At 34.1% G+C, this 26,084-nt stretch overlaps 1 protein-coding gene across 6 annotated transcripts in view; it reads right to left on the reverse strand.

The window, feature by feature from the left end:
* Positions 1-26,084, reverse strand: part of LOC137658871 (multiple PDZ domain protein-like) — a 45,653-nt gene that overhangs the window by 17,144 nt on the left and 2,425 nt on the right. For 4 of the 6 annotated variants that reach the window (XM_068393992.1, XM_068393995.1, XM_068393994.1 and 1 more), the window contains exons 2-6: positions 23,260-23,428; positions 18,036-18,307; positions 17,007-17,030; positions 12,069-12,086; positions 9,891-9,998 (exon numbers count right to left, since the gene is read on the reverse strand). In XM_068393992.1, coding sequence (XP_068250093.1) covers positions 9,891-9,998; positions 12,069-12,086; positions 17,007-17,030; positions 18,036-18,307; positions 23,260-23,428 — 591 coding nt within the window. The remainder of the gene's footprint in view (positions 1-9,890; positions 9,999-12,068; positions 12,087-17,006; positions 17,031-18,035; positions 18,308-23,259; positions 23,429-26,084) is intronic. The other 2 variants (XM_068393997.1, XM_068393996.1) reach the window with 1 other exon arrangement.

Here is a 26,084-nt window from a genome sequence, read left to right on the forward strand (position 1 = left end):
TCCCTTGCTTGAAAAGCAGGTGGTTATAAGACTAAGGAATCCAACAGGAAAAAATAGCCCTGTGAGGAAAGGAAATAAATAACCAATATAGCAACAAATAATTAATATAAAATAGATCAATAAAAACATTATAATAAAGATATCATATATGAACTATGAAAAGAGACTTGTCAGCCTGCTTAACATATACATAATTGCTGCAAGTTTGAACATCTGATGTTCTATGGATTTAACTGCCTGATTAGGAAGATCATTCCACAATACGGTCTCAGCTGGAATAAAACTTATAGAATATTGTGTAGTATTGTACCTAATGATGGAGAAGGCAAGACTGTTAGACTTAATTGCATACTTAATATTACGTACAGGATAGTAGAGTCTAGCGAGATCTGAATGCAAAGCATGGTCAGAAATATGAAAAATCTTATGCAACATGCATAAAGAAGGAACTGAATGATGACATCAGAGATTAACATTTAGATCAGGAACAAGAAATTTAATATACCACAAGTTTTTGTCCAACAAATTAAGATGAGATTCAGCAGCTGAAGACCAGAGAGAATTATGTTCAGAAATAGGCAGAATGAAAGAATTAGAAAATTTCTTCAGAATAGATTGATCACCAAAAATCTTAAAAGACTTTCTCAATACGCCAATTTTTTGTGCAATTAAAGAAATATACCAAATGTATTTTTCAGATATACTTTTGCAATAATTATCACACCTAAAACCTTAAAAGAACTGTATATAGTTAAAATAACAATATCAATGTAGGGATCTGGATGTTGAACAACCACTGTCCTCATCCCACTTATAATCATACTTTCAGTTTTGTTTTGTTAGGGTTCAGCTTCATGCCTCATAATTGGCACCATGAACTAATCTTAGCAAGATCTCTATTAAGGGATTTAGCAACCACATATCTACATTTAGGAGATGGAATTGAGGCAAAGAGCGCAACATCCTCTGCATATGTAATGAGCTTGGTTTCCAAGCCAAAAACCACGTGTATATAGTATGAAAAGCAACGGGCCAAGAAAGCAGCAAAGAGAGCACTATGATATTCCTACACTCACTGTGGTGCACATTAACTACTACTCTTTGCAATCTATTATTTAAAAATTAAAAAAATTAATGTTTTTTCTTTAATTGGGATTCAACATTTTCCTTTACCCTGACAACTACATAAATTAATCCTATTTTTTTATACATACATACATACATACATATACCAAAGGCACTTCCCCCAATTTTGGGGGGTAGCCGACATCAACAAGAACAAACAAAAAAGGGGACCTCTACTCTCTATGTTCCTCCAGCCTAACCAGGGACTCAGCCGAGTTCAGCTGGTACTGCTAGGGTGCCACAGCCCAACCTCCCACATTTCCACCACAGATGAAGCTTCATACTGCTGAGTCCCCTACTGCTGCTACCTCCGCGGTCATCTAAGGCACCGGAGGAAGCAGCAGGGCCTACCGGAACTGCGTCACAATCGCTCGCCATTCATTCCTATTTCTAGCACGCTCTCTTGCCTCTCTCACATCTATCCTCCTATCACCCAGAGCTTTCTTCACACCATCCATCCACCCAAACCTTGGCCTTCCTCTTGTACTTCTCCCATCAACTCTATTTTTTTATACTTTATTGATAACATTTGTTAGTTTAATAGAGCAATTATGAAAACTTCATATTCTAGCTTGCCAACCTTTGCATAAAAAATGCTTTATAATGCAAGGAATTCTTTTTTATTTTAAAGTTTTGGATGTTAAAAGTTAAAATGCATTGCAAATTAACCACATATTAAAGCATTTTATATTTCAAGGAGACGCAGATGTTGGAATTGTTGATATGGCTATTGTTTAGAACAATTGGTCATGTAGACACTAGCTAGAGTTATGATGAACATCTGACTGAAAACTTGAAAGAACAACTTGAAATTGTAGGTCAGTAAAATGTGAAAAATATTACTAATTACATTATAGAATACATATTCCAATTGATATTTAAGTACAAGAATTCCTGTTACGTTCATAGCATAGATAGCTAGCAAAAGCAGGATCAGCTGATGAAAAGTGCAGGACTGGGAGTTAAGGGTGACTTGCAAGTTGTCTAACCATAATGATAGACTAGCTAACTTTGCAGGTTCCAAAAAACACTCTCGGAATACATCTAGTACATGTGGTGCTTGGTTACTGTTTTTGCCAAAAATTATTCTGTAATTGCAAACTGCCTCATTATCAAAAGGGTAATGCACAGCACTTTAAAATGGATTTGCATGAATTTTGAATGGTCTTTGATCTTATTAAAACTGGAGTTTTGCGAAAGAGCAATTGGAAATTACTAAGAGATAGAAACCTTGTAAATAATATTGTTTCACAAAAAATTTTATATTCTAAAATGACAGAAAACAAGTCTTAATCATCAAGACAACTGAATGGATATGAATTATATAAAATGACAAGACACTAATTCAACAAAGCCTAGAAGCAAATACAGAACAGCATGTAGTATTGCTTTGTCTTTCATGAGAGAGAGAGAGAGAGAGAGAGAGAGAGGAGAGAGAGAGAGAGAGAGAGAGAGAGAGAGAGAGAGAGAGAGAGAGAGAGAGAGTGTGTGTGTGTGTGTCCATAATAAAATTTAATAAATATCAGGCAGAATATTGCCCCTTCAGTAAAAAAAAAAAAATGTACAGAACTTAGAGCCTAATGTAGTAAAAAGACAAAAGATTCTTCTCTACCTGTACTAATGTTAGCAGTCAGAATTACTTATGGATATTTTCAAGTTAACATGATTTTCATCCCTATATCGTAAAACATTATATAAATGTATAAAAGGTAAAGAACCTGAAACAATGATCATCCTTAAAATCTTAATCCCCTAACCATAATGCTTTGATACAATTACTGTCTGTTACACAGACTCAAGTACAGACAAAAGTAATTTTGCTTCTGTAAGAGCCCCTAAAATCCAGTGTGGTTCATATGCCTTTATAACTATTATCTTCAACTTTGCAAAGCAAACAAGCAATAAGCAAAGATGAAAAAATAGTATATTCAACAACATAATAAAATAAAATGATAAAACCTTGCATATTACATCTACTCATTTTGCTCCCTGCATATGTTCTTTCAGTATAATTAGACAGGATGTGGAAAGTAAATAATTTGAGCAGCCTACAATGCCAGCCAAGATCACATGTTTGCGAGTACTTTAGCACACAATACTTTATCTATTTCATCATCAATGGAGTCAAAGTCAGTCTCAACACCACTTGGTATTTAATGGTATCAAGGACATGAAGTAAGACATGCATGCTAGGCTGTGGATTTTGTTTCAGTAAAGGGGCAGGTTTATTCCTCCCTCTTGTTCCTACTTCCTTCTGAATTCTGGTAAAGTTTTACAGCTGGGTCAGCGTGCTATGCAAATATTTCTATTACAACAACCATGCAGGGAGGTACCATTAGAAAGGTAAATTCCCCTCACTGAACCTATGAGACATCTCAGAGCTGGGGAGTTATAAAAGTAAGCGATTTAATATGGTTGTGATTGTAGAATGTTAAACAAGATAGTGAGGAGTGAGTGTATTTAAGATTTTATCCTTGATCCAATCGAGTAAAAGGAATATATAATTTTCAATATCATGAGAATACAAAGTTGTTTTTAAATCAATTTTATTTGAATCATTACTAAAAATATTACTGTTTTCTAGAAAAGTTTAAATGTTCAGTAAAAAAGAGCATTCAAAAGTACAAGTATCGTTCAGATTGACGAGTGGGCTGATTTTTATACAGATTTGATATTTCATGGTATGCCAATTAACAGGCATCAATGAACTATTTATTCTACTTATATAAAATATTCATGAGGCTATAATGAGTATTTGCTTAGGAAAAAGTTACTAATTCCTACAGAAATAAAATACTGTACATCTAAGGCAGTTTTAAATTCAACCTGTGATTTTTTTTTTTTTTTCATTTACTAATAAGCATAAAATTATTGTTAAGGAGTGGTATTTTGCTTGACATCTCAAAATAAATATTGATTCCCAGTGAAAAAAAAAGACATGGAAATCAGTAATTAACTAACATTATGACTTAGCACAGAATTGCCCCAAAAAACAAAAACAAAAGGAACATACAAAAATATGCAACAAATTATTCACAGACAGAAGCCAGACACATTTCAGAGCAAAATGAAACTACTTACCCTCTATATTTGATGATTGCATGAAAGTGAAAAGAAGTGAGAAAAAGAGGTTACTATCAGTGCATAATCATTATTCATTAAAGTGTTTTTACTTTTCTTTGTGCAGTGAAAAACTAATGCTGTATTTCAATTAATAGTGTTTAACGGTTGGAGTTCCAACTGCAGTGGAACTAATCAGTACCATAATGTTCCACTAATGTTAATAAGTCAAAATAATAGACCAATGTATAAGCTGACTGAAAATTATATACAGCATTATTACAGTTGTGGATAAGGGTAAGGATATTTTTAAGGTTACATGATTAAATATAACAAATTTGGAAGTAATTTGTATTTTTCCTAGCATACTTTTGGCATAGCTGAAAGACAAGCCATGATAATTTTTAGTGAGGGACAACTACCCCATCCGCTAGTTAGCGGGTGGGGGTGGGGTAGACTGGCTACCCCGCTCACTCACACCTCTCTGCTGAGTAACCACTTTGCTTTATGGCAGGACTTCTCGGGGGCAGGGTTGCGGGCAAATTTGTATAAATAGCTTCAGGTTTATATGCTGGGAAAAATACAAATTACATCCAAATTTGTTATTGGTTCCGGCACAAACCCTCCGCTATTTATAGGGGTGACTTACTCTTAGAAGGGAGGAAGTCCTCACCAACTGGCCTTGGTCATGACCCGGGGTTCCTCTCTATTTCAATCTGTGATCGATAGTAGAAGGAACCCTCCCTCGCTAAAATCAAGTGCCGATATGAGGTAATGCACTGACAGCGGCCTACAAAAGCTTATGTGTGAGTGAAACTAAGTATCAGTGTGGCTTGTCTTTAACATAGGAACTCTAGTACAAAACCTATTGTTCTCAAGACTTACCCAATACCCTCCCTCAACAAGGTATTGAGGACATAACAAAGTATTATTCTATACTTAGGCGGCAGATGGGAAATGAGTCTTACCCGCAGCGAGGTGAGGTCAGCAGTGCTGAGGCTTGCGGAGCTGTTTCCCCCAGAGGGAAGAAGGTGAAAGAAAGAAAGGAACCAGTCATTCTTACTCATTCAACCCAGACTAACCCGGGTAACCTCAGCCCTCAACCCTCTGCTACTTGTCTATCAAGGAGCCTGAGGGGTTTAAACCATTTGTTGTGCGACCACCACAGGACCAATGGAAAATGTCTCCATGTTCCCGTGGGTTACATCTTTGCAGGTAGTGGGCAGTGAAGGTCGACGAACGCTTCCACATGCCCGCTTACAGTACCTGCGCCACAGAGTATTTTCTTGAACGCCAGGGACGTAGCAACACCACTGAAGTTATGAGCTCTGGGTCCTAGGATGTAGGAGGGTCTGGATTGAAAGCAAACACAATAGCCTTCCGATCCAGGAGGGAAAGGAAATCCTTGTGACCCTCCTCTTGACCTTCTCCGTGGTGGTCAACAGTACCGACACACGGGGCAAGCTGGTGTTGTTCTCTTAAGGTAACACCACAGACTTCTCAGTTGAATTAGGTCCTCAGTTACCGAACGAAGACTCTCTATCAGGAATGGGCCGCACCTAGGGTACAGCACACTCGCATTTTGAGTCTTGGCAATCAACTCAGGGATGCCGCTGAGAATTACTTCTCCCTATCTCCTAGAGTAGGAGATGTCAGAAGATGGATCATACAACTCACTAACTCTCTTGGCCGATGCCAAAGTGAGTAGAAAAGCCGTCTTCCATGTAAGGAAGCATTTTGTTGCCCGGCATGAGGGTTTGTAGAGAGGGTCCTTCAGAGACTGAAGGACCAGAACTACGTTCCCAGGAGGAGGTTGAGATCCGACGGGGGACAAGCTATCTCAAACTTAGTATGAGTAAAGGCATCGAGGGGAGAGATCCCCTTTCCACGACATCAGTCATAAAGAACCGAACACTTTGCCTGGAAGACCGACTCTGAAAAGCGTCTGAGGTGTCTAGATATCTTTTCCGCAACTCGTTGCGAAAGGCCTCTGTGAGAGAGGAGGTGTAGGACCGTTTCCAGGTGTGAAGTCGAAGCGAATCTAAGGCTTTGGAAAGTGTTAGTATGTGGCTGCTTAAAAGATCGTGTTGTGGAGGAAGCTTCCTCGGAACTCCGTCGGGAGCTGCAGAATGTCTGGGAACCATTATGAGTGATGCCATAATGAAGCTATTGGAGTCATTGATAAGTTCTTGCTTATCCTGACTTGGCTGAGGACTTTCTCACCAGACCGAACGTGGGAAAAAGCGTACAACTCTAAGCTGTCCCACCGATCTTGGAATACATCTTGTTCGAGAGCCTGGTGTTCTGGGACTGGGGAACGGTTGAGCGGGAGCCTGAAGTTCAGGGCCATAGCAAGCAGGACCACAATCGGAGAACCCCACAAAGTTAAGACTGTTGGCTACAAGATGATTCAGACACTAGGAGCCCCCTATCTGAGTGGTCCTGCTTAGATTATCTGCAAGCACATTCCTGTTACCAGAAATGACGTGAGCGGATGGGGATACCTAGCTGACCTCTGTCCATCTGAGGCTTTCTACTATTAGATGGTTTTCTAAGAGAGATAAATGCTGGTACCTTTCTATTCGGGCCAACGGACGAAGATGGAATGGTGTGGCATATGCCGGCCCCCCTTCTTTTCATGCATCCGAAGAGAGCATCAGTTCCAGAGGGGAGACGAGAAGATTGGCCTCTTTGCGGAAGCTCTCGTCTGCCACCCACCATCCGCGATGTGTCCAGACGGGAGGGGGAGATTGCATAGCAAGAAAAACATCTCGAGATGTCAAGACGTGCAACTACTTGCACATTCCTGCAATGAAGGGGAGGATCCTGTCTTCCCTCCAACTGCCACCAATCTAGTGGGGGTTGGCTGAGTATGAATGATACAAAACGGTAAACCAGGTAGCCAGTACAGCTTATGTTATAGAAGCGAATCTCCATAGAGATCACCTTCGGGACAAGAGACCAGTTGGTAACTACCAAACGCATCCAACGATTCCCAAAGAAGAGATTGAGACGTATTTTCAACCTGTTGTTGGACAGGTAATAAGCTTAAGTCTATCTACGGAGTAGTAACACAGAACTGTGAGCAGGACAAGCATACATTTCGTATCCGCAACTCGGTTGGAGAACATTGAAAACGTTTGTAATGGAGATTCCTCCTTCTTAGGGCAAAAACGTTCGTATTTCTCCATCTCCGATCGGTAAACTTGCATAAGTATTGAATGTTTCCTACTAGGGAACAGATATGCTTATGAGAAGTTTCCGGTCAAAGTCTTTGTAAGAGACTAAGACTTCCAATAGGGAAGAAAGGAAGGAAGTGTCTATAAGAAGGTAGAACGTAAATGCCGTATGTCTGGTTACAGGAAAGTAGCCTAGTAATGTACTGAATAACCTGGTTTCAATAATGGAGTTCTAATTGCAAGATGTATTATAGCCCTTATTGGCAGAAAGATCACTTGCACGCATATGGACTTGCCCATCTGCATTAGAGCATGCATAATCCCTGCCTCTGGGAAAAAATTTGCAACGAATCCGGTTGCGGGAGTAATGTATGTGCGACGAATCACAACATTATTGCCCAAGGAATTTTTGATCATCGACTTGCTGTAGTATTTTTTTGAATGAGCGCATATGTCCTCAAAGAAAATATACAGTTATAGAAGCGATCATTTCTCCTTTGGTTTGCGTCTCCTATTTGTGGGAGGGGCTAGCCAGCATTCATACACAGACAAAATTGTCTGGTTCCCTGTGGGCGGGGGTTTGTAATGTTTGTAAACGTAATGAAAAGATGCCCACGATGTTGCTATCGTTCGAAAACATAAGCTAACACTGCTCCTTTGGGACTAAATGCTTGAGACAATAACGCTGTAAGGGTAGAATAAAAAGTCTCAGAAGCCTATCATGTAAAACGAGATATATATATATATATATATATATATATATATATATATATATATATATATATATATATATATATATATATATATATATATATATATATATATATATATATATATATATATATATATATATATACATACATTTTATATATATATATATATATATATATATATATATATATATATATATATATATATATATATATATATATACATATATATATATATATATATATATATATATATATATATATATATATATATATATATATATATATATATATATATGTATATATATATATATAATACAAAAACACACAAACAAAAAGAATAAACTAAACAGAATAACAATCAAGGCAAGTCTTTGCGGGGAGAGAAGAAAGGTAGCATGTCCGTCCTCTACCGAGCCATAAAGTAAAGTTGTTACTCAGCCGAGAAGTGTAAGCGAGCAGGGTAGCCAGTCTACCCCACCCCCACCCGCTAACTAGTGGATGGTGTAGTTATCCCGCACTAAAAACTATCATGGTTCGTCTTTCAGCTACGCCAAAAGTAATACCCCTATAAATGGCAGAGGGTTTGTATTTGCGCCCGAACAATTACTCATCAAGTTTTCGGTGCTATTTTGGTATGCGATCTCAAACTCATTCTTTTACTTTGGCATGCTATCTCCCCTGATAGTAGCGATCTCACGTCACTTCACGGCGAAGCAAGAACCATTAGATTTTCTAAAAAACAATATATACCATGAATAATTATCTAAGAAATAATAATCAATCATGGATGTTAGCATGAGCAGCTCAACATTACCGCTTGCCAGCACATACGGAGCTTGATGTTTTTATTATTTCACGAGCGAAGTGAGCGCACAGTGAAGCAAGAACCATCAGGTTTTCTATTATTCTTGTTTCTTTGTTTTTTATTACCCTTTAAAAATATTGAGATCACATACCAAAGCAAGAGGACAATTTCCGAGATCACGCCATAAATGAGACCGCATACCAATACAGCACCAAGTTTTCTAGTAACTTCTTAAAATCTGTTTCAACAGAATTATGACACCTACATAATTAAAAACACCAGCTATCAACAAATAGTCTTATTAAAACTGTAAAGAATATACTGCATAAAATGTAGTCAATAAAAAACTATATAGTCATCATCCACTTTATAGTACAAATAATTGTTTTAATATCTATAGATTAAAAATTTTAGTCTTTCAAGAAAATATTTTTTCAATCTCATAAATTTAAGATGCCCTGATTTTTTATTTCTATCAATGGCAAGGTTTCACTAACATAAACTTACTACTGTACAGTTAATAACATAATGAACAGTGCCTTCAATTCAGAGATTAACGAAGGGCCTATTGCGTTTGGAGATATCTTTCGCCTTGAGGTGGCCTGTATTATGACATGGTTTCAGAATGCTTCACTATATTTTCAATCTTGTCCCCTTCTAAAATCAATCATCATAAGAAAATGTCTTGCATAAACCTTCAATGTCTTGAATATGAAGTTAATTTATCCTTTTTCTGGTGCAATCAATATTTGTTTTTATTTAAAGAAGTGTTGATATTCTTAACTTAAATCAGTATAAACATTATAAGAGAACTCTCATAAGGCATATAGTCTCAAAACTTCTGTATTACTATACACAGCCCATTCTATCCAATGTTTGACTACAATACCGTATTCTTGTAATGATTACAGTACTGAAATATTTTAAAGTTATCACTGTAATGAAACAACATTGATAAGGCTCTTAATATTTACCAAATTGGTTAAAGTAACGAATAGATTTACTCACCAGTAGTGTGTCAGAACCACCGACAATGGAAAGACCTAATCCCATCTTCTCTTTGACTATTTCTATGGTGGTCTCCCTACCAGGCTTGATTTCCGCTGTTGCTGGATCCTGAAATGATTCAGAACAATGTTGAAGACCTCTTCACTATAATAAATAAAATGTCTAACATTTACTTAACATACAAAGCACTGATGAGTTTAGCACTCAAAATAAAATTTACTAATAGACACAGCACTGTATAAGTACTGAAATAACACTGAAAATTATTAACTTATAATGCTTACTCACTACCTGTATGTATTAAACTTTAACAATACAGTCTGAAACATTTTAATATTTTGCATAATGCAGAATACTAGAATCTTCCATTCAAACATTTACAAAGCATTTGCCAAAAAAAAAGAAGAAAAAAAGGCAGGGATAAAATATTCAAGTGCTTACAGATCTGAAAGTGTTAATCCACAAAAAATACATTAATGTCCTTCACAAAAAACACAATAACATACTTGATTTCAGTTAAAAAATTGACGCATAGCTGAAAGACAAATTTGCTAAGCATATTGGTATACTTAGCAAATAATACTCGAGCTAACTACTATACTCATTGAATGACCATATTAAAAAAGAAAGACTGTCAGTGCATGGTACTGTATCACAATTCTACCTACATTTTACAACTTTTTAGGTATGTAGATTTTTATTTAGAAGGAAGAAAACATGGCTTAAGAATCAACTATTAAAACATTAAAGATGAAAAAGGATGAACTATTATACTTTAAAGGTCTGATTTCACTTTCCTAATTAGGAAGAAAACATTTCTTAAGAATCAACTATTAAAACATTAAAGATGAAAAAGGATGAACTATTATACTTTAAAGGTCTGATTTTACTTTCCTAATTTTCAATAATCAATGTTTTTGTTCAATTAAAGGCCTTATCTTTTATTCACAACAGTTCTAAAAACCTTACATATTTGTCTAGATAATCAAGAAATCTGTAGTATACAGTACTACAGACCTACAATTGTGATAAGTTTCTTTTTAATATGGTCACTAAGCAGAATAATACCTTTCAATGCTTAATTAAAAGTTGACAACCGAAGCAGAAATGCTTCTATTACCAAAATACCATGCATTTCCTTTAATACCTGTATACAGTATACACATTTATATAGGACGTAGAATTTCCAATGTTGGACCAAAAAGGGTGATCAAACTTTTTGTCCTGGTACCGAACCCCTACACACAACAATAAAACAAGTCCATTGAAAAGCAGTTAATTGATCTAATGAAAGAATTCTGTTTTTATTATAACAGGGTTTTATCTAATCAATATTTTTAATTAAACTCTATAAACTAAGAGAAAGTGCAATGATAAGCAATATTCAGTATTCTTACTGTTACAGTATTCAACCATTATCCTTATGTGTTCAAGATGCCCCTATTAAATTAAATTAAGCTTATAAACATCTCTTTCCTAACTTTTCCCTTCAGAGAATATCCAAATCAGAACCTAAATTCCTAAATAATCTATACACTAACATGACCATTTTAGTTTCTTTTCATAAAAAAATATTCTCTCCTACTTGGCAACATTGATTTGTCATTCAACTTTCAAGTTAATGACATTGAAGGTAAATTGCCATTTGTGGGATTAATTCTATAATGCAAATGGTTAGTTATACAATACGGAAAAGCTTTTACCATATCAGTGACAGCACTTGTGCTGCTAAGGTGGCATCATGCCACAGCGCTCAGTAAGCGAACGAACCCAATAATATTTACGAGCAATTAAAAAATGTGATGGCTAAAGCAAAATAAAAGCTTGTACAGATCAAAATTCCCAAATTTCTTTCCTGTCTTTCACAACAATCAACCTTTATTTAATGGAACACATCTCAGATAACTGTTGACAGTTAAAAGTGTTCCTTGAGATGCTTAGCTTATAAAACAATTTTTAAATCAGCCAGATTAATCAATACTTCAACCAGTGTATTTCTATATTTTAAATTAAATAGAGCTACACAAGTATCCTGACTACATAAGAAGTCCTTTTATAAAAATGCTCTAAATTTTTCACATTATGCCATCAAGATTATGAAGGACAAGCTTTCAACCATCAAATAAAGTTACAGGTGAAGAAAATTTGGGAACTTGACTGCTACCCTAAGTTACCTACCGCTGGTGGTTCCTGCTTCTATAAATAAAAGTAAAAAACATTAAAAAGACATGCAAACACATCATGGTCAAACATAAAAGGTTAAAAACAAATGCTGCTCTTTGAGATTTCATCAAGGCATGCAATGCATAAAAATCTTAAACTCAACAGAATCATAACTACAATAATCTAAAATGACTAACGAAATGCATTCCCAACCAATCCATCTGCCATATAGATTAGATTAATAAAACAGTTACTCATTCCTTCTGATATGTTTAAAATGTTAACAGAATAGTTTTTGCTGCCACTAGTTACATTTTAAATACTTTTGATGATAAAATCCATATTCTAAAAGACTAACAGTCAGACTTCATAATATTCAAAGGCAAGCCATTACAGTATTATCAACAGGAGTAATTTAGTTTATGAAATTTAAGTAAAGAGACAAAACATAGGTAACTTTTAGCTATTCAGTGCTTCAAGAAAAGTAAGAATCTTGATATTATGAGACAGCATCTTTACCCATCTTGAATTCAAGCGACTTCTGAAATAAGCATTTATGTTGAAATACCAAATTCTTTAAAAACAATACTAGGCAATTAATGTTACATTCATCGTTGAGTACGGGAAAGTAAGGAGTCTCTTCTTTATTGGGTTATGCCAGTCAACAAAAGAATGTTCTGTTTACAAATCAGTATGATTATTATTCTAGTAGCCTATTCCAAAATTGGAGGAATTCCGTTTATAATGTTTCCACCCTATCAGATTGGGTAAATATACATCGTATACATCTTAAGACTGATATTGTTTTTAGCACCAAGAAAGAAATTAAAAACTAACAGAGAAATTTTCAAGCTTTTGAATGCCGACATAAATGAAGCACAATACTGAAAATATCAAGAGATTGTATCTGGCTTACAGATATCCAATATTCGTTCATAATTAAAGGCTTTTGGTTTTTGTTGTACCAAGACCATAAGAGCTAACTATAAAGCTCCAATCACGTATATACAGTATATCTAATAGTAAAGCCTGCCAATTCCAGCTAATATTTTTGCATATTAGCAATAAACTTAAGAGGTAAGCATTCATAAAATATTTGCCAATTAATTTGTAAGGCAATTATTACAAGCTTTTCATACATGACCACACACAATTTTACACTTTGCATGTTGCAGTAGTTCCAATATCTGATATCTTATTTGCTGATAAATTTGAATAAAAATACATGAAATATTCTAAGCTTGAGAAATAAATTGTAAATAAGAGTACAGTAAGAATATGACCCACTGGATGATTCCCCAATTTAAATTTAGTAATTGACAAAAGGGATTTTGACGAAGGAAATATCTATTTCTGGACTCAACCTGTGTCGCTCCGTGAAATGCTCCTTAAAGCACCATTTCAAAGGTATGAATACTGCTAAATATACCAGAGAAGAAAGTTGCATGGAATGCTAGGAATATATCCAGCTCGCTCACTCCTAAAGGGTGTCGGTATTAAAACTGGGGTGAGTGATACCACTACCAAAGATCCCTTTCCAATTAGACTTCTCCCTCCTCAAAATCCCCCGTTACTACGAGGTGTCGTTCACTACAGCTATTGCCCCCCCCCCCTACCACGACCACTACCATAAATATTTCTCAAATAATATAATGGTTTTATAATATTCTCAAAAAAAAAAGAAAAAAAAAAGACAATTTGTTTTGTTTAAATGTTTGTCAGGAAGTTATTTTTTTTAGTTTATATACTGCAAAATTATATCAAAAGTAAAAATATCAAATATCTAAATCTTCTCTTTTTAATTGATACTGTATATCTGAATATATCAAACCCAGATTGTGATGAATGATTTCAAATTTAATCACAACTAGTTTTATCTATACATCACTGATATACTATAATTGGAACTGCATCACTTCCATATTCTGAATTTTCCTGCACCCTACTTTATATTTATTTTCTCCAGCTTTATAAAACTACACAGCCATTATAAGAATATTGCATTTACGAGCCCCTTTTTCTTCATTACCTTATATTGCTGCCTAAATAATACCCTTGGCATTCAGCATAAGACTGTAAAAATGTCCAGTACTGCTAGACAATTGCTTGTTTGTAAGGCATAAAGTCATCTTTCAAACGATTATTAAAAGGCCCATCATCCAAATGCATACTGAAAGCAGAAACTAAGTACTTGAGCCAGCTTGTTCATGACCAAATTTTCAAATCATCAGTGACAGATCTGTCATGTGAATTTACGAATTTGGCAGACCTCTATGGTTACCTACCTCAGGCTCCTTTTTCTAAAAAATAAAATGACAAAATTAAAAGTTAAGAAAAATAAATCTTTTTGTTGCCATACCTAAGATTATAAAGTTGGCTCCCCATCTTTTCCAATCACATTAACAACCTACTGAGGAGCAATTTTAATACATGTAAGTACGTACTCACAATCTGACCATGGAACTGTTCCCCTTCTAGACTCAAATTTTAAAGTACATAGTGTATCAGACTTATATAAACTTGATGTACTTAAGAGCATCAAAATTCTTAAAATCTATTGGTTAGATAGAGAAAATTAAAATAAAAAAAATATATTCTTAAGATATATGCAAGATTGTTTTTACTCAAAAAGCCAGAACGGAGGTAAAGTAGAAGGGTGTTGAGCATGTGCAGCTAGTGGACGGAGGAATGCTGCAAAGCCCCTCAAGTAATACCTACGTGCACAATGGTTTTGGTGAAGTATCTTAAATGCCAAAAACCACCTGCACTTTTTACAAAAATATTTCCCATTTAAGGGAACTTATAAGTTCTATACAAACACATTTCACTTCAATTCAATTGACAAAAAATTTTACTTGTTACATTTCCAAATAAACATTGGAATAAAAACTAAAAATGTTTCAAGCTTGAGAAATAAATTATAGCAAGGGTAGAGTGTCTATACTGACACCACTATAGAAAAATGCAGTTAAAATGTTACAGAAAAAAAAAATTATTTTCTTGCATTAAAATGTAAAGCTGATGCAGTCTTTTAAACTAACGGAATAAACATGCAACTTTCTTTTAATCTGCATCAAATTCATCAACTTTTAGTCTGGTATAATAACAGTACTATAGCTCCACAAGCTCTCTTAAGCTTTACATATAAGAAAATCAAAGCTACAGAAACGATATCTATCTCAAAACAGTTCTTTGCAATTTTAGATATTTTATTACACTTTCATATGGACTTCAACAAAACACGTCCATATGCACTAAATGATTACACTAATGCCTTGAAAGTCTTAAAAGTAAAATTAATTGGGAATAATTTTTCAATTTTAGATATGTATGTATGTATGTATGTATGTATGTATGTATGTATATATATATATATATATATATATATATATATATATATATATATATATATATATATATATATATATTATGAAATATTACTATAATCATAAAATTATTCTACTGTCTTTATGAAACGTGTGATCTTGTTTATGAATTTTGTTTTCGACTGCACATAGTGTAATGAATAGGTACTTGCTACTAGCCTGATAAGTGTTTTCTTTTTTTATTTGTTATTATCCTGTAAAAAAACACAAGAAATGCTACATTTCTATATTCTGCATTTATCTGCACCCTTGGTTATATTTTTTTTTCTCCAGCTTTTCAAACTACAGAGCCATTACGGATGTGTTAAAATCAGGAGCATTGCTTCGATAGTTACTTTGTTTTGTTGCTTTAGATATAGCATAAACTAAAAACAGCGCATTAGGATATGAAATAAAGCTATGTTAGCCCCAAGATTATAATAATGATTTTGTTTATATAGTATAAAATAATTCCCAAAACAATTATTAGAATTCAAAATAGTAAATGCAAACGCAGGAATAAAATGTTTGACCCAGGATGTTTATGCAAAATATTCAGAAGGACATGGCTGTCATAACTTGAATCTGGGAGTTTGATACATCAGAGTATTTCACATCTCTGGAATCTTTACTTATCTAAAAAATAAAATAAAATAAAATATTTTTTAAAGTCCTTTCATTTTCTTTTTTTACAAATGGGGATGAAATTACATAATCTCCGTTAAACTATATTCAAAATCTGCTGTCCTTGTTATCTACCGACGGATAACAGCTTATTCTTTGCAATTTACTTAATCAGTGATTCCTACTCGTAAGTACGGATGGAATCTTACATAAAGCACTTTTGTAAATGACAGTTCATCAACATTAACCATCCCCAACAGTTTGCTAAAATATAAATATCAATGATCTGAGATACACAAATCTAATACATAATATCTTTTAACCTTTCATTATATCAAAATCACACCTATGATCAGCAACAACAATAAGCATACTAAGCAGGATCCCATCGGCAAACTATCCTGTGAGATCACTTTATTACGTAATTTTTTCATTTCTTCGAAGCATTAACAACTGACTTAGGTCCTTGTTAATGCCAAGCAAATTGAATAAAACGTAGGCGGATAAAGACAATAGCCAGCTAATAACTATTGTTTGTAATCTAAATTCCCAAATTTCTTTCTTTGATGATGTAGCAAATCTCAGTATTATTTAATGGAAGAACATCAAGATGTTCCATGGAGAATTAATCCATAAAATATCCTCAAATAACTGATACCACAATGAGAGATTTGTCAATTGAGATGTTATGATGAAAAATACTCATTATGTTAGATTTAACAAATCCTTGAGGAAAAACAAAATATTCTAGTATAAAAATCCTTCTTAACTGCAAAATTGATTACCAATTAACAATATATTTTGAACACTGAATAAAAAAGCTTGAAATTGAATTTGTTCCATCAAACAGAAAATCTCAAATGTTAGATAGTATTAGGGTATCTTTTAGCCATCTAATATCAGGCTGTAGCCATGGAAGAAGAAAGGGAGTTTGGGAATTTGATTTCAATTTGAGGTTACCTACCGCTGGTGCCCCCTTGTCATTTTTCTATAAATAAAATCATAGAATTAAAAACTTGTACACAACCAGACACCTTCAATATGCATAACCAAAATATTTTTAATTATGGAGAACACTATTAAAAGAACTCTCCTCCTTAATTATAGTAATCACATTTTAACAAAACTAAAATTTCCTATTAATACAAAATATTACTACTAACACTAACTACTAAATGACCTTATTCGAAAATCAACGTATGGTACAGTAATTAGTTGTCCGTCAGTTAACAAATAGTACTGGGCAGCTGTCAACAACTTTTTAAACATATCATACTAAAAGTAGAAATTAGGTTCTTAAAATTGTTAGCATGTCTTGCAAGATGATAAATTGGATCAAAATAATTAAATTGAAGGCGTCAAACACAGATCTCATGAGTACTAAAACCCAATGCACAAAAAATACTGTATTTCAAGGCTTCCTATTGCCTTCTCAGAAACAAGACAAAGAAACATCTTAAATTTAATTAAATCATCATCTAGGCAAACTCAAAATTGTTCACAACATGAAAATACCACAAACTTTTATTAAAGTATACTGTAATTTTCATGTTCGCTTACTATACAAACCTTAATCCTTTAACGGGAGTATGCATTCAGCAAAGATGGATATAGCTTTTAAAACTTTAACAAGGTAGCGGTGGGCGGGACTTCACAACCCAGCAGTAACTACTACCACCTCGTTAAAGTTTTAACAGCCATATCCAGCTTTGATGAAAGCATACTCCTCATAAAGGACAAGGGTTTGCATTCATGAAGAAACTAATGATTGTTATATTCCACATGCTCATGCTGAACTGAGAAGGATTATACAGAATACAGTAATGATATCAGTTTTCATAATTGAGCAAATTCAAACTTCCTAAATGAAATTGCAAGTTATCATGCATTGATTCAATCACAGAGACATGCTCTTCCCTAAGGCATAAAAATGTACACACTAGGACAGGCATATCCTTATGGCTAAGAAACTAACATCTAACGAGAAGCTTACCTGTGGTGGATCATCTGTTGGTGGAATCGAAGTAGGTGAAGATGGTGTTGAAGTCGTCGATGATGTGGATGTGAGCGATGTCAAACCGTGAGATGCCAGGCGTTCAATGGGGTTGAGGCGTTCGGGTGGAGGCGGCGGCGGAGACGAAGAAGGAACGGAAGCATTAACCACAGGGGTTGCAGAAGCCGACGAATGCAAAGACGATGTGGTGACGGAAGTCGGTTTTGCGGGCAGGGCAGGTTTTTGTGCCAGTGATGGTTTGGGAGGCACATCTGTTGAAGGCAACAGGAGGTTAGTGTGAAAACAAACTGATGTCTTGGATGATATAAAACTTTCAAAGTTTATAGAATAACACATCCATAAAATTGCCCAATATTAATACCAATGCAAGACATCGTATGCACAGTACGGATCATTCCCTACAACTGTCACATTAAAAGTATAATGGAGCTAAAATACCTTCTACCACAACAAATTTCAATACATACATAATACCAACTCAGCATCTACAGATCAAGCCATATCCATCATAAACAGCCACTAAATTTATGCAATAAGAAAATTATGGCACTTGACATGGTTGTAATTGTGAGAGCATTAAGACTCATAAGAAAAAAAATTTATTTATAAAAGCAATTGTGATGAAAGAATTTTTTTTTTTGTAATATAAAAACATGGATAAACAGTATGTAAGTACAGGTACAGTATACAGTACTGTAATTTCCTAAAGTATATAAACCTGGCTTTTGTCAATATCTCACCTAATATAGAAGCAGCTTCTTCAAATATTATTAAAAGTCATAAAATCTCCTTAAATTAAAAATTCTTACTTAGGGTATGCATTCAAAGTGTTATTTTAAACTACTGTATTTGATTTCCAGTACTTGAGTGAACGAAAATTTTATATAATTTCTGCTATTATTATCATCATAAGTTACTTCCACAAGAAAACTGAATGTTTCTGTTCACTTGAAGCTCCATTACCAAGAGAGGTAAATTAAAATCGAACCATAAAGTTGGAGGAGTTAAATATGAGTAAGAACAGGCCAATGGGAATGAAGAAAAATTTAAGGAGAAAATAATGCTATATGAACATATGATTTCTCAGATTTGAAAATATCGGAGACATTTACCTAATGAATAATGTAATAGAGCAAATCTTGTTCCATTTAACTTTAAAACTAGGACTCATTTAAATAATACAAAACTACCACCACACCTAAGTCAGACACCCACTCTTGTAATGATGACTAAATAATATGAACATTGTCCTTCCTATTAAGAAATAAATTTATTAATTTAATTAGAAATTTAAAAATAAAATCTTTCAGCAGTTTCCTTGGTCTGCAATTATACCAGGAAGGTTTTAAAAATGAACATTAAAAACATATTTTGTTATTTAATTACTTTTTAAAACATTATGGACCATTTTAAGCTATCAAAGTGACAAGAAAAAAAGTTTTTTTTAAATAAGTAATTAGGATAAAAGACATCATGGTACTTAGTACAAGAAGTGAAAATTCTCAAACTAAGTTTGCATTTCAGTTACTGTACTGGTCCTGAAATACCTAAGCCTAACATACATAGATACGCAGTCAAACCTTCGCAATGGAATGTGAGCAAACATCCACATTAGACAGATGTTTGAAAATAGATTAGTGTGAAAGGACCACTTGTTTAGTGTTGAAATACTAACAAATTTGCAGTAGATGTCCAACAACCATATTACTGTATATCTGACGATTAAGTTTTCAGTATAATGTAAATGTAGTGTGTCTTGGGTTGAATATAAAAAGTTTAAGGAAATATGAAAATACTGTACACAAAAGTTTGGTGTGTCTTTTTACAGTACTGTAAGTTAATGTTACAATAATAAAATACACTGCAGTACATTTAATGAAATAATTTAATATGCAGTATCTTCTTAAAAAAATGACACCAAGTACTTTCATCTAAATAAAACTATGTTTGAAGTATTTCTTTAATGTCAAAATATCAAATTTGTAAAAATTAAATCACAAATACTATTCCTCCACTACGCAATATGAACAATGAAGAAAAGCTAAAACTTATCTATCTGCCCAGGCCTCTTCCTATTATTTAAACAAAATTTACCTCTACCAACAGAAAATCAGAAGCCATGTCAAATGATGTCGGCATCACATTACAACTAAATATGTAACAAAGATGTCTCCATGACCATTAACTGGTAGAAAACAGAAGCACTATATTCTGAATTTCTTAAAAAGATGGCAATAAATATCAACACCAATAAATCAATACCCTTAAAAAACATATACAGTAATGCACTACGTAAACAGAAATGGGATTACTGTACTTCTAAACATATACTGCACGTTAAATGTACTTGCAGTCAAAGGTGACCTTAAAATAAAATAATATTTCAAGCTACTTGACACGTTCACCAAATCTCCTGGTAAGTTTCATACGTACAGTACAAATATTTTGAGGAAATTCTGTAGTGGCCTTAATTTCAACACAATATCACTAGTGAATCAAATACAGTATACAGAGTTCATCCCTAATTCAAGAAAAATCTTTAAAATTCTATCGTAGTAGAGCAGAGTTCTTAAATAAAATTATAAAAATGATTTGGTATTGCAAATCGAAAGGAGTATTTATAACTTTATTTCATACACAGTGCATGATATTTAGACTACAGGCAACTCAGCCCAGCATATTATTGAAGACACTTACATCTTAAGCATATTATTTCATTATTACAACTTAGTGCAGCAATCAGGAAAAATATATACACCCATAGATCATCCTAATCAGTGTAAAGAGCAATAATGAATTTCCTATATGAAACCACGAATAAAGAAAAAAAATTAGAATTTCCTCACATTCACCGTGAATTTGGCATACATGGCAATTGTCAATACAAACTTCTACTACAGTAATTTACATCGAACCATGACGTAAGTTTTACGAGGATGCAATGACATGTAATTCCACTCGCCAAAATACAAGGGTGTCAATGGGTTAATAGGTCAAATAGGATGTCAAACTAGGGTGGTTTAACATGTAACTAATCCAAAAATACTTGACGGGTATCAGAAAGCGTTTTTCACTATTCTAATAAAAGTTATGTTGGCCTCTTATTAATCTAATATTGTCTCTCTAAAATAACTGAAACTTTGATGTTGCAATAAAGTAATTTACTATGATACATTTAGGTGAAGATAATTCCCAGCTTCATCAATTTCTTTAATGTAAATGCGAGTAGATTTATGAGCATTAAATAGGGTCTAACACCCAAAAGAAAAGTACTCATCAAAAATTCTCAACAGAATGATTAATCATGCATTGAACTATATCATGAAAAGATTACAAAAAATATTTTTTTCTTTTCAAGTTATGAAAACTTTTTACTTTGATTAATCATGAGGGCATTTTGAAACACCAATTAAGATAATAAATTTTGAATCCATGACATTTCAGAAATTGAAATATCAAATCATCCATGCAGGGAACAGGGATCATTAAAAAATTTGGGCAAATATTTGCAAAGAGTTAATACAACAACAAAAACTAACCAAAGTTGCAAAATACAACATACTCATATCTTCACTTTCCCTTTTGTAAAATAAATGGTTGGTTCTTCAACATCCACCAAGTAATATCAATTAAGGCGGTGATACAGTTCTTTTAGGATATAATCAGGATCACACAAAATAACTAACATTCAGACTACCTGGACTATTGGAAAGGGTCAAACATGAAACAGGACTAAGGGTTTTGGTTGCATGGAAATATAATAACGAAAGGGAGCACAATTGACGCGTGGGTGGGATAACATGATTAAACATGTCATACTCACACAGGGCCATGCACACCAGGCCACAATGATCATCACCAGGACCACACGACGCAGCAGCAGGGGCAGCGGAACCAGACGGCCAAAAGCACAAAGAGTCAGGAGGCACACTGTGTTAGTAGACCTCCGAAGACCAACGGTATGTGACGTACACACGCACATCCACGCGCAAGTGTACATACAAGCATACAACATCTACTGCCGACGCAACTAAACTGAACTTATTTTTCGAAACGAAAGAAAACTACTTTTGACGAGAGTAGGATTTCTTCTTACGAAAACTCACACAGACCACTGAGGTCATGACTACAACATTTTATACTACCTTTAGTTTACATTCAAGGCATGTTCACTCGTTCTCATACCGTCTATTGCACATAACAGCGAATATACCCTAAAGATATGAACTCATGCTAACATTAAACATTTATTTCTATATTATTTTTCATACTGGTCTAACATGTCATATATACATAGTACATACATACATGGGTATAAATATATATGTATATGGATATGTACGTATATATTTATATGTATACGTTTATAAGATGAATACAAATCACACCACAAATACTGAAGGTACAGTATATATAAACACATGTGAGGCATGTACTGTACATACATATGCTATGAGTATACAAGTTACAGAGAAAATAAGTTTGAAAAAAATAATTATTAGCACGTGAGCCAACATTAAGAATAGGAAAAGAGTAAATTTCTAGAGAAAATTCAAAATTTCTTGGAAGGTTGTGTTTTACCAGTTTATATCTGAAAACTGCCTCAATAACTTATCTTTTCTTACCACAAAGCATTTTCTGTGGTAGACTACTTATATAATTTTATCTTATGTGCAATTTGAATATAAAACTCAGTAACCTGCCTGTGGTTCTTGAACAATATTTACTGTAGAAAAAACACCAGGAATAATATAATCTATAACAAAGTTAGTAATAAGATCAATCTAAAAATATGGGATTTTATCTTCATGAAGAAAGAATGATTATTAATGAATTCCAATTACTTCACACCCCAGTCCCTCTCGAGCTTAATACTGAGCGCCAATCTAACCAACAACAATTCCCAGAGAGAATGAAATACAGTACAAAAACTCATCAACAAACCTTTAGAATCAAGTTTAGTTTATGTATAAAAGAAGAATGTAATCAAAGAAACAAAGAGTTGATCAATAAACATTTTATAAGATTGAGAAAAAGTAATTTACTTTATATATTTCAGACAAAAACAAATAAGTCATGACAATCTAAAGTCTTTTTCACATCAAATCTATTGTAGAAAGAAAGAAGAGATAATTGAGTTAGTATAGTATAGAGGAGTAGTAAGTAAGGTAAGTCTGTACAGTACTTTTAAAACAAGACTGACCTGGTTTCTTCTTGCCGCCTTTCCCTCCGTCGACTCGAGCGGCATTAGCAACCCACATGTTGATGACACCCTCGGTCTTCTTGAGGATGTTGGTGGCTTGGTCATAGTCCACTCCCACCATCTCCTCTTTGTTCACACACAAGATCATATCTCCCACTAACAATCCAGCCTGGAAGAGTACAAAGTTGTAGAAATAAAAAGAAATTTATACTCAATTATTCTTCAAGTTATACTGTACTGATAGTTACATGCACTTGGCAATACGGGTTCCTGTTAATAAATAAATCATCAACATAAAAGGTTCTTTGAATGAGACATTTTCAATACTTTATGCCTTTTTCAACAGCTGGCAATCATAGAGTATTCTACACTGTTCGCAATAAAGTTTCCACTTTCAACCTGTGGATTCAATAAAATAAAAAAGGCCAAGACAAGTCAAATGTGGCTCTTCTTAATAGGGTTCATCTTTGTCCGATTTATATCCATTCCTTCCTTTTATCTGTATCAGCATCACCCTATTTATCAAACAGTCAGATATCCCTTTAGAAAATTACACATGAAACGAGTCCTATCAACTCTCATTTGTTCTCTACTCTGTCTTCTTCCTGAATTTCGTATAGGTTTTACTTATTCCGTATAAGAACAGTAAACAATACAGTAATTCATACCTCAATAAACTGCAATGTATACAAGACCAAATTAGCAAGTTTTGTTGTCCTTTACTTCAAAGTTGAGAGAAGATCATGAATAATAACTTTGTTACTATAAATTCAGTCAAAGGTATTACATGGTGGATGTTGAGGAACAAAGTATTATACTGTACAGTATAGAGATTTCAAGATTTTCACCTTGGATTAACTTTTACAATACATTACTGTATATTATTGTAGTGTACAATAAAGAGACACTGACTTTGACTTCAAATATGCACATGGCCAGAGAGGGGATAAGACCTCAACAAAAACGAAGTAGTTAAAACAGAAATCAGCGTCTTGAAATTTTTTTCAAATTTGCTTTTCCTTCCATGAGGTTAGACAAATCAAATGAATTATCTCTCCTATTCTGCCTAATTTCAGCTTGGCAAATCAAGGCTGATTTCCATGTTACGGTCACAATCCATGTGATCATACCCCAAAGCATAATTCAACAATTAAATAAGGCAGTAAATGCCTGATCCACTCCTCAACCTCACCACCAGGATGTGAAATCTATGAGTGAATTTTGCAATCAAAATTTGTTTCTACGAATGAAGAATATATAACTTGGTAAAACTTTTTAAATGTAGGCACTGGCCTGCACATATGGTACTCCAAGGTAAATTATCATGAGAATTATGAAGCTTTTGCATGTTTTGTCAATTATTGTTAGATTTCCAATGAATAACCAGTTCTCCCTAGAATAAGTTCACGGCCCCTTCCTACTTATCTGTCCCTCAGAACTGGGACTCCGAATATAAGGGAGATGGAAAGAGGGATTCTTCTTGAAGGTCCCTTATGAATTTACGACCAAAATATAACTCATTATCTAAACTACCATCTGAAATTAGTGGTTTTAACCAAAAATTTATGTGACGATGTATGCAGGAATACTTAAGGAATGTACAGTACTTGTTACTTTTATCTCACTCCTAAATATCTTAAAACTATAAAGCTTTGCCTTCTGATATGAGGATAACACACGATAAGATGATAAAACCTTAATACGGCATCATAATATTGAAATGTTTTACCAAACAATATGATACACATTAAGTGAGTTATAGATTAAGTGAGTTATACATGTATGCCAACTTGCTAGCTACATTTATTATTACAATAAGCAGAGCAAAAATATTTAAAACAATATAAGTAAACAGGAATTTTTAAGTCAGCCACCCATTGAGATACTACCGCTAGAGAGTTATGGGGTCCTTTGACTGGCCAGACAGTACTACATTTTCCCTTTGCCTACACATACACCGAATAGTTTGGCCTATTCTTTACATAATCTCCTCTGTCCTCATACACCTGACAACACTCAGGTTACCGTAAAATTCTTCTTCACCCAAGGGGTTTCTGCACTATCATAGTACGGTGGCCACTTTCCTATAGGCAAGGGTAGAAGAGACCCTTTAGCTATGGTAAGCAGCTCTTCTAGGAAAAGTACACTCCAAAATCAAACCGTTATTCTCTAGTCTTGGGTAGTGCCATAGCCTCTGTACCATGGTCTTTCACTGCCTTGGGTTAGGTTAGAGTTCTCTTACTTGAGGGTACAGTAGAGTTCTCTTACTTGAGGGTACACTCAGGCACACTGTTCTATCTTATTTCTCTTCCTCTTGTTTTGTTAAAGTTTTTATAGTTTATAAAAGAGATATTTATTTGAATGTTGTTACTGCTCTTAGAATATTTCATTTTTCTTTGTATCCTTTCCTCACTGGGCTATTTTCCCTATTGGAGCCCCTGGGCTTATAGCATACTGCTTTTCCAACAAGGGTTGTAGCTTAGCAAGTAATAATAATAATAATAATAATAATAATAATAATGGTAGGCTACACCAATAGGCTAAATATACAAATGTCTAAATCATCACCATGATTAGCCTAAGCCAAATAAATTTTCCCATGGTTTCTCAATATATCTTTACCTTGCTCACTCACAAATAATTTCATGTCCGATAAGTAAAAGCAGTATCCTAGGTCAGTTCAGATCAGTGTGAAGGTGGGGTGGGGTGGGGTGGGGGTTTACAAATCCCCATAAACAACAGAGGTAATGACATCCAACATGATAGGTAGGCTAGTATCATGACATCCCGATGTCTACTTTCAGCCATTCTTGGTGAAGGAGTCA

The sequence above is a fragment of the Palaemon carinicauda genome, chromosome 19 (assembly GCF_036898095.1).
Source record: "Palaemon carinicauda isolate YSFRI2023 chromosome 19, ASM3689809v2, whole genome shotgun sequence".
Lineage (NCBI taxonomy): Eukaryota > Metazoa > Arthropoda > Malacostraca > Decapoda > Palaemonidae > Palaemon > Palaemon carinicauda.